Source organism: Staurois parvus, unplaced genomic scaffold, assembly GCF_062004578.1.
Source record: "Staurois parvus isolate SC_StPar_1 unplaced genomic scaffold, SC_StPar_1.0 ptg002671l, whole genome shotgun sequence".
In the NCBI taxonomy this organism is placed as follows: domain Eukaryota; kingdom Metazoa; phylum Chordata; class Amphibia; order Anura; family Ranidae; genus Staurois; species Staurois parvus.
The window spans coordinates 222,997-234,887 of NW_028320467.1; the positions used below are offsets into that span (position 1 = coordinate 222,997).

At 45.0% G+C, this 11,891-nt stretch overlaps 1 protein-coding gene across 1 annotated transcript in view; it reads left to right on the forward strand.

Annotated features, from left to right (window-relative positions):
* LOC149429982 (netrin receptor UNC5D-like) overlaps positions 1-11,671 on the forward strand; it is a 214,290-nt gene extending 202,619 nt beyond the window's left edge. Inside the window, exon 8 of the mRNA XM_089666284.1 lies at positions 944-11,671. Coding sequence (XP_089522410.1) covers positions 944-1,148 — 205 coding nt within the window. The 3' untranslated portion in view covers positions 1,149-11,671. The remainder of the gene's footprint in view (positions 1-943) is intronic.
* The last annotated feature ends 220 nt before the right edge of the window (positions 11,672-11,891 follow it).

Consider the following 11,891-nt stretch of genomic DNA (forward strand, 5'->3'; position numbering starts at 1 on the left):
GTGTGGGGGTGTTCTTCAGGGGTTGGGCTTGGCCCCCTAGTTCCAGTGAAGGGAACTCTTAAGGTGACATTTTGGACAATTTCCTGCTCCCAACTTTGTAGGAAGAGTTTGGGGATAGCCCCTTCCTGTTCCAACATGACTGCCCCCCAGTGCACAAAGCAAGGTCCATAAAGACATGGAGGAGCCAGTTTGGGGTGGAGGAACTTGACTGTCCTGCACAGAGTCCTGACCTCAACCCCATAGAACACCTGAAAAGAAGAGGATTGGGGTTTCTCTCTACAAAACCATCACAGAGCAATGGAAATTGACAGGTTTGTTATTTAAAAAAAAAAAATTGCCTTTAATGCCCGGTGATACCGGTGCGATCTCAGGTGAGAATCGCGAATTAAAGTCACACCTGAATTTGCATCTAATGAATGTGAATGTCAGCATCTTAATGTGCGCGGTTTGCTGCAGTGCGATTTCTAAAGTAGTTCTTGGCATGACTTCGGCAGATTTGTTACGATTTCACATCCATAGAATAGAATGGGAATCGCAGAGCAAATCACAAGAAATCGTTGAGAATCTTCACAAGTCGCAATAAAGTCTTCAGAAGTCGCACCTGAAGTTGCACACAAATCACGCGATTATAAACCGGTGACTTAATAGCACTTTAAGCTGCAGTTGTCAAGGAATTTAGTTGTTCTTGGACCTCCAACAACATAAGTGCCTGGTCATACCGGTGCAAATTCTGGTGCAATTTGTGACTTGAAATTGCACCTGAAAACACCTTGTCACCAGAAGTCAGCAGCTGAATAATCCGGGGCCCTCGATTTTGGATCCCGAATCCCAGGTTTTGCAATCCCGTTGTTCCAATCCCGTTGCTCCGATATGTCATTTGTGATGTTTCTCCGTAGAGTCTTCCGGTTGCTAATTTTTCCATGTTTTTTTTTTCTCTTTGAAGGAATCTCTGCTACTTTGCAACGAAGAGTAGCCCGTCGGCCGTCATCTTGGACCTGTGGGAAGCGCGGCACCCCTACGACGGAAGCTTGGATTCTCTGGCCTGTGCACTGGAGGAAATAGGGAGGACACAAAGCAAACTGTCTCTGGTCACAGAAAGTCACGCAGAGGACGCAGACTTCACCTACAGCCGGCAGAACGGACTTTGAGAAGACGCGTTGGTCAGCTCTGGACGGGGGGGGGGGTTTCCCGCTCAGTTTCGGGAAGGCCAAGAAGGAAACGGGATACAGCAGCCACAATTTTTTGTGTGTCTTTCCTAATTCCGAATTGACAAAGAAGCAAGTTGGGATGGCAAAGATCGCAGAGATGCGAATGTAGGGCTTCTCTGGGCACCATCCATGCAAAAAACGTTCTTTGAAGGAACCTTCATTGTGCAAAAAGGGTTTTAAAAAAAAAAAAAGCCATCCACCAGCGAGGGAATTTGGAGGCGTGGACTTTTCAAGCCTCCCCGTTCTCTGTGGTCTATAAAGGACTTACCTTTACAAGAATGCGCTCTTTGAGTATTGAAATCAGTAGGTTGTTGTTTTTCGAGGTCAGGGAGAGGAACGGAGAAGAATGATCGCATCAAACGGACACTGATACACTGTATATCGATGCTAAGTAGCACCCTTCTGTATACAGCTACCCCAAGCTGCTTTGCCTTAGAGAGAATAGAATGCAATAGCCAACTCAAACGATGATTCTTGGCATGTAGATTTTGTGTGATGTCTCCGCAGGACTGAATCCCCCCCATTGTACAATGCGACTGGTAATGGTGTTGGAGTGTTACTAGTTGCCAGCATCCGTTGCTGTTGGCCAGAGTCAGTGTTGCCCAGGTCCGTATTCAGAAGCATTGTTTCAGTTTGTAAATGTGTTGTGCGGTGTATTCGGCTGTCGGTAGAACGAGAATCTCGAAGAAAACCAAAACCAGAGAGAGTTTTGCCCCCACATTTCTCATAACGCAGTCATCCATTGTGTCGCCCGAGCCCTTGGCGTGGATAAGATGCAACCTATCGAAGATATGTAAAACTGGAGGGAAGGAAACGCGGGGGAGGGCAGTTTCAGTTATTTTGATTTTAGTACAGGTTTAAAAAAAAAATTGATTGGTTTCTTGGTTGCCGGCACCAGGTTTCTTTTTTTATTTTCTCATGTTTTTATATGTGAGCAGGGCTTTTTTTTTCAGAGGACAAGTGCAGGAACCCCCCCCCCTCCTTCTGAGTCACCCCTTGTCTCCTCCCCTTACCCACCTCCAAGCACTGTCATTTGGTTCCACCTCCTACCCACCTCTGAGCAACATCTGTTGTTTCCACCTTCTGCCCACCTCCAAGCACTGTCATTTGGTTCCACCTCCTACCCACCTCCAAGCACTGTCATTTGGTTCCACCTCCTACCCACCTCCGAGCAACGTCCCTTGTTTTCACCCCCTACCCACCTCCATGCACTGTCATTTGGTTCCACCTCCTACCCACCTCTGACCAACGTCCCTTGTTTCCACCCCTACCCACCTCCATGCACTGTAATTTGGTTCCACCTCCTACCCACCTCCGAGCAACGTCCCTTGTTTCCACCCCCTGCCCACCTCCAAGCACTGTCATTTGGTTCCACTCCCTACCCACCTCCAAGCTACATCCCTTGGTTCCACCCCCTATCCACCTCCAAGCTACATCCCTTGGTTCCACCCCCTACTCACCTCCAAGCAATGTCCCTTGGTTCCACCCCCTACCCACCTCTGAGCACTGTCAATAGGTTCCACCTCTTACCCTCCTCTAAGCTACGTCCCTTGGGTTCCACCCCCTACCCACCTCTGAGCTACGTCCCTTGGGTTCCACCCCCCACCCACCTCTGAGCTACGTCCCTTTGTTCCACCCCCTACCCACCTCTGAGCACTCAATAGGTTCCACCCCCTACCCTCCTCTGAGCAACGTCCCTTGGTTCCACCCCCTACTCCAAGCACTGTCCTTTGGTTCCAACCCGTACCCGTCTCCGAGCACCGTCCCTTGATTCCATCCCCTACCCACCTCCGAGCACTGTCCCTTGGTTCCACCTCTGAGCACCCTCCCTTGGTTCCAACCTCTACCCACCTCCGAGCACCGTCCTTTGATTCCAACTCCCACCCACCTCCAAGCACTGTCCCTTGGTTCCAATCCCTACCCACCTCCGAGCACCGTCCCTTGGTTCCAACCCCTACCCACCTCTGAGCACCGTCCCTTGGTTCCATCCCCTACCCACCTCCAAGCGCATCCCTTGGTTCCACCTCCTACCCACCTTCGAGCACTGTCCCTTGGTTCCACCTCCTACCCACCTTCGAGCACTGTCCCTTGGTTCCATCTCCTACCAACCTCCGAGCTTGTCCCTTGGTTCCATCTCCTACCCACCTCCGAGCACTGTCCCTTGGTTCCAACCCCTACCCACCTCCAACCGCGTCCCTTGGTTCCACCTCTTACCCACCTCCGAGCATTGTCCCTTGGTTCCACCTCCTACCCACCTCCGAGCACTGTCCCTTGGTTCCAACTCCTACCCACCTCCGAGCACTGTCCCTTGGTTCCATCTCCTACCCACCTCCGAGCGCCTCCCTTGGTTCCATCTCCTACCCACCTCTGAGCTACGTCCCTTGGGTTCCACCCCTTACCCACCTCCGAGCACTGTCATTTTTTTCCACCCCCAAGCAACATCCCTTGGTTCTACCCTTTACCCACCTCCAAGCAACGTCTCTTGGTTCCACTCCTACCCACCTCCAAGCACTGTCATTTTTTTCCACCCCGTATCCACCTCCAAGCAATGTCCCCCAACAATGGACCCCCACAACAAAATCCCACCCCAGCAACAATAAACCCCAAGCAGCAACAACAGATCTCTCTACTACATCCAGCAACAATAGACCCTCCCTCAAAATGAGGTCTCTTCCGGCAACAACTGTCCTCCCAGCAACAAAAGAACCCTCTCCACCATACAAAAACAAATGCCCACCAGTGACAATAGATCTCCCCAGCAGCCAGCATCAATAGTCTCTCCAGCACACCCCAGCACCCTCCACCATTACATACATTCAGTGCTGGAGGTGCCGGAACTGTGTTCCCCCCCACGTCCCCCCACGTTCCCGCTGGAATAAGCCCTGCCTGTGAGACCTATTGAGCTGGCTTATCGAACTTTTTTTGTTTTTCTCGGCAACCAATGAAATGCTTGCTCTCATTTTCCTGTGTTGCATCATTGGCCTCATTTGTTATAACCAAAAACTGTCCTACACCGCCCCACAGGCAACAATCGAACTCAAACCGACACTAGAAATTGAAAGTTGAAGGCCGGGGCCATTAGGCAACATATAAGACATCTTGCTTAAAGTGGCTTTAAACCTCTGAAATGAAAAATGAACAAAGCATATCCCTCTATGGTGTGCCTCTGAGGCTGAGTGTGCGTCCTATCTGCTTCCTCCTCCCTCTGCTATCTGCATGGGGCACGTTTGATAGGTTATGCTGACACAGAATCCTGGGGGGTGGCCCCATTCCCCTTTCAGCACACAGCAGACGACTGACAGCCTAAGCTGTGCCTGCTTCCTTGTGCCTGTGTAGAGGGGGGGTGTCCATTCCCTCCACTCAGGTCTCGGATTACACTCAGCTCTCTGCTCTATGCTGTGCAGTGTGCAACATCAGATCCCCAACCCTCTACCTGCTGGACCTGAGAAGTTACCTTTGAGTTGTGTGTTTTAGGTGGCTGTAAAAGAGAGAGAGAGCTGCAAATAAACAGGAACAATTGTGCATGCTTCCTTAAAAAATTCCATAGGGAGAGGGTGTTTCTTTCCTTTCACTCAGGTCTCAGATTACACTCAGCTTTCTGCTCCATGCTGTGCAGTATGTGACATAAGATCCTCGCCCCCTGCTGGATGGAGCTGAGAAAAATTATTTGAGTTGTGTGTTTTAGGAGGCTGTAGAGGAGAGAGGGCTACAAACAAACAGGTGCAATTGTGCATGCTTCTTTATAATGTTGTGTAGAGGAGGGGTGTTCTTTCCTTCCACTCAGGCCACAGATTACACTCAGCTCTCTGCTCTATGCTGTGCAATAGGTGACATCAAATCCCCACCCCCTGCCTTCTGGAGCTGAGAAATCTGTTTCAAATTGTGTACTTTGAATAGCTGTAGAGGAGAGAGGGCTGCAGATAAACAGGCACAACTTATGTAGAAGGATTTGTTTCATCTCTGTGTATCACCCAAGGCCGGTCACTTCACTGGATGTATGGAGGGTTTACCACCACTTTAAGATAATATATGTAGCAACGGGGCAAGAGAGGGGGGAATCTGATTGGCTGGAACAGTTCAGGTTTAGATACGTTGATAATGCGTTATCATTTTTGCAGCAAATAGATTCTAATTAATTGATTGGCTACCTACTCCTCACATAAAAGGGTTCAGTTTTTTTGGACAGGTGTCGGGAGCATTTTACTTTTCCCAAAAAAATTGCCGAGGCCGTCCTCCCAAAGCGTCCTCATTATATGTAGGCAGTATTCTTTCTGAACTCTTCATGCACCTCTAAGGATCTCCATGTGTAAGAACCAATGTACTCATTCATCTCCATATCCCGTATCCATCACAACCCAGGGAGCAGGAGGAGGAAAAACGTACTTTATGCTCCGAGTATTTCAGAAGCAATTTATTTTCTGCCCATTGACGTTATGCTCGGAGTCATTCACAACGTATGTGTTCATTGGATCCTCCAAACAGATATCTGCCAGCGTGACCTTCAAGAGAGCAAATTCAGAGGTCACATCAACATGGTCTCCAGCCAGGAAGCCAGATGGTGCTGAAATATTTAGTGCAAGCAGATCATGTGTTGGTGAGAGTTACCCAGACAGGAATAAAGGTTCGGCTGACTGGCTTCCAACAATATTTTATCTGTAATCATCCATCAATATCGTCCATTAATATCATCCATCAATATCATCCATCAATATCATCCATCAATATCATCCATCAATATTATCCATTAATATCATCCATTAATATCATCCATCAATATCATCCATCAATATCATCCATCAATATCACCCATTAATATCATCCATCAATATCATCCATCAATATCATCCATTAATATCATCCATCAATATTGTCCATCAATATCGTCCATCAATATCGTCCATTAATATCGTCCATCAATATCGTCCATCAATATCGTCCATTAATATCGTCCATCAATATCGTCCATTAATATCGTCCATCAATATCATCTATTAATATCGTTCATCAATATCATCCATTAATATCATCCATCAATTTCATCCATCAATATCATCCATCAATATCATCCATCAATATCATCCATCAATATCATCCATTAATATCATCCATCAATATCATCCATCAATATCATCCATCAATATCATCCATTAATATCATCCATCAATATCATCCATTAATATCGTCCATCAATATCGTCCATCAATATCGTCCATCAATATCGTCCATTAATATCGTCCATCAATATCGTCCATCAATATCGTCCATTAATATCGTCCATCAATATCGTCCATCAATATCATCTATTAATATCGTTCATCAATATCATCCATTAATATCATCCATCAATTTCATCCATTAATATCGTCCATCAATATCATCCATCAATATTATCCATCAATTTCATCCATTAATATCGTCCATTAATATCATCCATCAATTTCATCCATTAATATCGTCCATTAATATCGTCCATCAATATCGTCCATCAATATTATCCATCAATTTCATCCATCAATATCATCCATCAATTTCATCCATCAATATCATTGATCAATATCATCCATCAATATCATCCATTAATAGTGGACTCCCTGGTGAGGCTTTCTGTCCTGGCATCATATTATGGGTCGTATTCTCATCACATTCCATAGATTTGGGTTGTGGTGTTTATTATGACTAGAAGGAAGTCAATGTGAACTGCTGTGGATGGACGCCGAGGTCTCCCCAGTTCTCTTGCTGCAGATCACAATTCTATGATTCATAACTTACACATAGTGGCCATCATGTTTTGTGGTCCAGAACGTATGGCTATACACTGACCGGCCACTTTATTAGGTCCCCCTGTTCAATGGCTCGGTAACACAGATTGCTAATCAGCCAATCACATGGCAGCAACGCAATGCATTTTAGGCATCTAGATGTGGTGAGGATGACTTCCTGAAGGTCAAACTGGGGAAGAGCGTGACTTTGAACGTGGCGTGGTTGTTGGTGCCAGACGGGCTGGTCTGAGGATTGCAGAAACTGCTGATGTACTGGGATTTTCCTGCACAACCATGTCTGGTGATTACAGGGAATGGTCGAAAAAAGAGAAAATATCCAGCGAGTGGCAGTTGTGTGGAGGAATAATAAAATATAAAAGTGAGCGCTGTCCAATCAGCAGCTAAGCACTCAAGGTAACCAACATAAACCTTACAAATAGAATAAATAAAACAGTGCAGCGCTAAAATTATGAATAAAAGACAGTATTGAACGACAAACTAATATTAAAAGTTCGATATAGATGACAGTCTATGTGACTATAAAGTGCCAGGTGACTGGTTTAAAAGTCGATGGCGGTGCTTCGTGAAAAATGGCAGAATTACGCACTCACCAGATGCGTAATAATTATACGCATCCAGAGGTTTCCTCATCAGGTATAGGTCTGGTCAGAGCTTAGGTGATCCTCCCTCAGGGTAGTAGTCAGCAAATGCCCGGTAACAGATTACTCGGATCCAGGTAACCGGAGGTCCCTTTAAGGGATGGGTAGAAGAGGCTGCCTGCTTACAGGATAACTTCCTTCTCTGGGTAAGGCAACTGGATCTCACAAACGGGCTCGTTGGTCCCACAGGAGCTGAGAGGTGGAGAATGCAGCACAGTTGTGTAGAGGAAAACGCCTTGTTGAGGTCAGAGGTCAGAGGAGAATGGGCAGACTGGTTGGAGATGATAGAAAGGCAACAGGAACTCCAATAACCCCTCGTTACACCCAAGGTATGCAGAATACCATCTCTGAATGCACAACACGTCCAACCTTGAAGCAGATGGGCTACAGCAGCAGAAGACCACACCGGGTGCCACTCCTGTCAGCTAAGAACAGGAAACAGAGGCTACAATTCACACAGGATCACCAAAATTGGACAACAGAAGATTGGAAAAACATTGCCTGGTCTGATGAGTCTGGATTTCCCTAGAGATGGTTGTGCGTGAAAATCCCAGTAGATCAGCAGTTTTTTAAATACTTAGACCAGTCCATTTGACACCAACAACCATGCCACAGTCAAAACCACTTAAATTCCCTTTCTTCCCCGGTTTGAACATTAGCAAGTTGTCTTCACCACGTCTAGATGCCTAATTGCATTGAGTTGCTGCCATGTGATTGGTTGACTAGCAGCTTTTGTTACCGGGCAATTGAACAGGCGGACCTAATAAAGTGGCCGGTGAGTGTATGTTATCCTCTAATAACATTTCCCATCACCGCTGGACGCATACAGTTGTGTTTAGGGACCACCATCCTGCGATAACATGGACCAAATGACTGGTTTACTCATCTTTGACGCTTTGTTAATAATTCCCAGTCATATATGAGCAGTGAGAGGCGGGCCATCTTCATCAGATATGGGAGAGAACTGACCACAAATCTTCAGGGCTAAAGTACTCTACCGCTGACTCAGAGGACGACTTGGGGATGGAAAGGCGGCTTCTGCGTTCATTACGGTGCAAAATGGCCGTCTTGATGGAGCTTAAAGTCCTGGTGATGATAGATCTCATTTCCAGCAAATTCCTAGATGAGTGGCATGGATCACAAGAGAGGCGTGGCAGTGGGCGGAGTCTTGTGTTTCTCATGGAGTGGACCACTTTCATTTGAGGCAGTTAGTAATAATAGAGCCGTTCTCATGGACTTTTCTGTGAGCCTGTAGAGGACACAATGTACAGAACCCCCTACAGAGGGACTATGGACTGAAGATGGCATTGGATGTTGGAGGCGTGGCTATGGATATTGACAGGTGTGCGCCATAGAAACAGCTATGATTCTTTAGCTAGAACAATTCGCTCCCACTTCTCTGACACCCTAATATTCCACTCCCTGCTCTATGACACCCTAACATTCCACTCCCTGCTCTATGACACCCTAATATTCCACTCCCTGCTCTATGACACCCTAACATTCCACTCCCTGCTCTATGACACCCTAACATTCCACTCCCTGCTCTATGACACCCTAACATTCCACTCCCTGCTCTATGACACCCTAACATTCCACTCCCTGCTCTATGACACCCTAACATTCCACTCCCTGCTCTATGACACCCTAACATTCCACTCCCTGCTCTATGACACCCTAACATTCCACTCCCTGCTCTATGACACCCTAACATTCCACACCCTGCTCTATGACACCCTTAATTTCATGCCTTGCACTCTGACACCCTTAAGTTCACTCACTTCTCTCTGACACCCTAAAGTTTCATTCACTGCTCTCTGACATCCTAATATTCCACTCCCTGCTCTCTGACACCCTAATATTCCACTCCCTGCTCTCTGACACCATAAAGTTTCATTCACTGCTCTCTGGCACTCTAATATTTCATTCACTGCTCTCTGGCACTCTAATATTCCACTCTCTGACACCCTAATATTTCACTCTCTGACACTCTAATATTTCACTCTCTGCTCTCTGACACCATAAAGTTTCATTCACTGCTCTCTGACACTCTAATATTTCACTCTCTGACACCCTAATATTTCACTCTCTGACACCCTAATATTTCACTCTCTGACACTCTAATATTTCACTCTCTGCTCTCTGACACCATAAAGTTTCATTCACTGCTCTCTGACACCCTAATATTTCACTCTCTGACACCCTAATATTTCACTCTCTGACACTCTAATATTTCACTCTCTGCTCTCTGACACCATAAAGTTTCATTCACTGCTCTCAGGTACCATACTATTTCACTCTCTGACACTCTAATATTTCACTCTCTGACACTCTAATATTTCACTCCCTGTTTTCTGTCAGCCTAATTTTTCACTTTCTGCTCTCTGACACCCTAATGTCTCACCCTCTGCTAACTGACACCCTAATATTTCACTCTCTACTCTTTGACACTCTAATATTTCTCTCTGTCACTCTAATATTTTACTTTCTGACACTCTAATATTTCACTCCCTGTTTTCTAACATCCTATTTTGTCACCCTCTGCTCTCAGACACCCTCATTGTTCACTTTCTGCTCTCTGACACCCTAATATTTCACTCCTTTCTCTATGACACCTCAGCATTTCACACTTGGGTCACCCAATGACACCCTAGTATTTCCCTCTTTGCTCTGTGCACAGTCTCTCAGGCACCTGGAGGAAAAGCCTTTAAGCCCCCCAGAGCAGACAATGTTTGGACGACATGAAGGACCTCATGAATAAAAAGGCCTGAAGGGAGAAGAGTCTTGCAGATAATAGATGGCGCTGTTCTGTCTTTCATTCTCTCATACTGAGCTCCATACACAAGAAGGAGAATGGAATTGCTTGCTATAGGCAATACGGCCTTCTCCCTCACATATGCAGAAGGTCCTCCGCCATTTGTATTCCTCCAGCTGCAGGGTCACCAGAGGTCTATTCCTATACATGACAATCACTCCAGTGACTATATTCATGTTCAGGAACGACCTCCTGAGCGCGGCGTATCCAACGATGGAAGACATTGCAACACTAGATCAAGCAGATACTCAGCCAGGTGCACTACCGAAAAAAACTGAACAACCAATCAGTAGTCATCTCAAACTTGTCCAGATTTCAGCAGAGTGAATTCTGATTGGTTGCTAGAGGTTACTGCCCTGAGAGATAATAAGAAGTTATTGAATATGGCTGACTTATTGGGATTTTGTGGTGTGATAACCTTGAAGAACACTCTATCCAACTGAGAAGAAAAGAAAAAAAAATGGGACTTTCAGATGGGGAACCTTGAATAACATTTTGTTCAACCCAAAAAAAGGAAAAGAAAAAATAGAGCTGTCGGGTGAAGAACCTTAAAGAACATCTTACCCAATGGAAAAATAGAAAAGAATAAAAAAAAGAAAAGAAGAACCCTGGAGAACACTTTTCCAACTGAAATGAAAAGAATAGAAAGGGAAAAAAAAGAAAAAAAATAGGAAAGGAAAGAGGAAAGAAAGGGAAAGGAAAGGGGAAAAGAAATGAGACTTTTCAGGTGAAGAACATTTTATTCAACCCCCCCCCAAAAAAAGAAAAGAAAATAGAGCTTTCGAGTGAAGAACCCCATAGAACACTTTATCCAACAGAAAAAAAGAAAAGAAAATAATAGAAAAAGAAAAGAAGAGCCCTGGAGAACACTTTTTCCAACTGAAATGAAAAGAATACAAAGAGAACAGAAAGAAAACAAAGGAAAATAAAAAGAGGAAGAGAAAGAACTTTTCAGGTGAAGAACTTCAAAGAACACTTTATGCAACAGAAAAAAAGAAAAGAAAAGAATAAAAAGAAAAGAAGAACCCTGGAGCACTCTTTTTCCAACTGAAATTAAAAGAATGGAAAGGGAAAGGAAAGAAAGGATTAAAAAAAGAAAAAACAAAAGAAAATGGACTTTTAGGTGAAGAACCTTGAAGAACACTTTATCCAACAGAAAATAAGAAAAGAATAAAAAAAAAAGAAAAGAAGGACCCTGGAGAACACTTTTTCCAACTGAAATGAAAAGAATAGAAAGGGAAAGGAAAGAAAAAATAGGAAAAGGGAAAGGAAAAGGGAAAGAAAGGGAAAGGAAAGGGGAAAAGAAATGAGACTTTTCAGGTAAAGAACATTTTATTCAACCCAAAAAAAGAAAGAAAATAGAGCTTTAGAGTGAAGAACCCCATAGAACACTTTATCCAACATAAAAAAGAAAAGAAAAGAAGAGCCCTGGAGAACACTTTTTCCAACT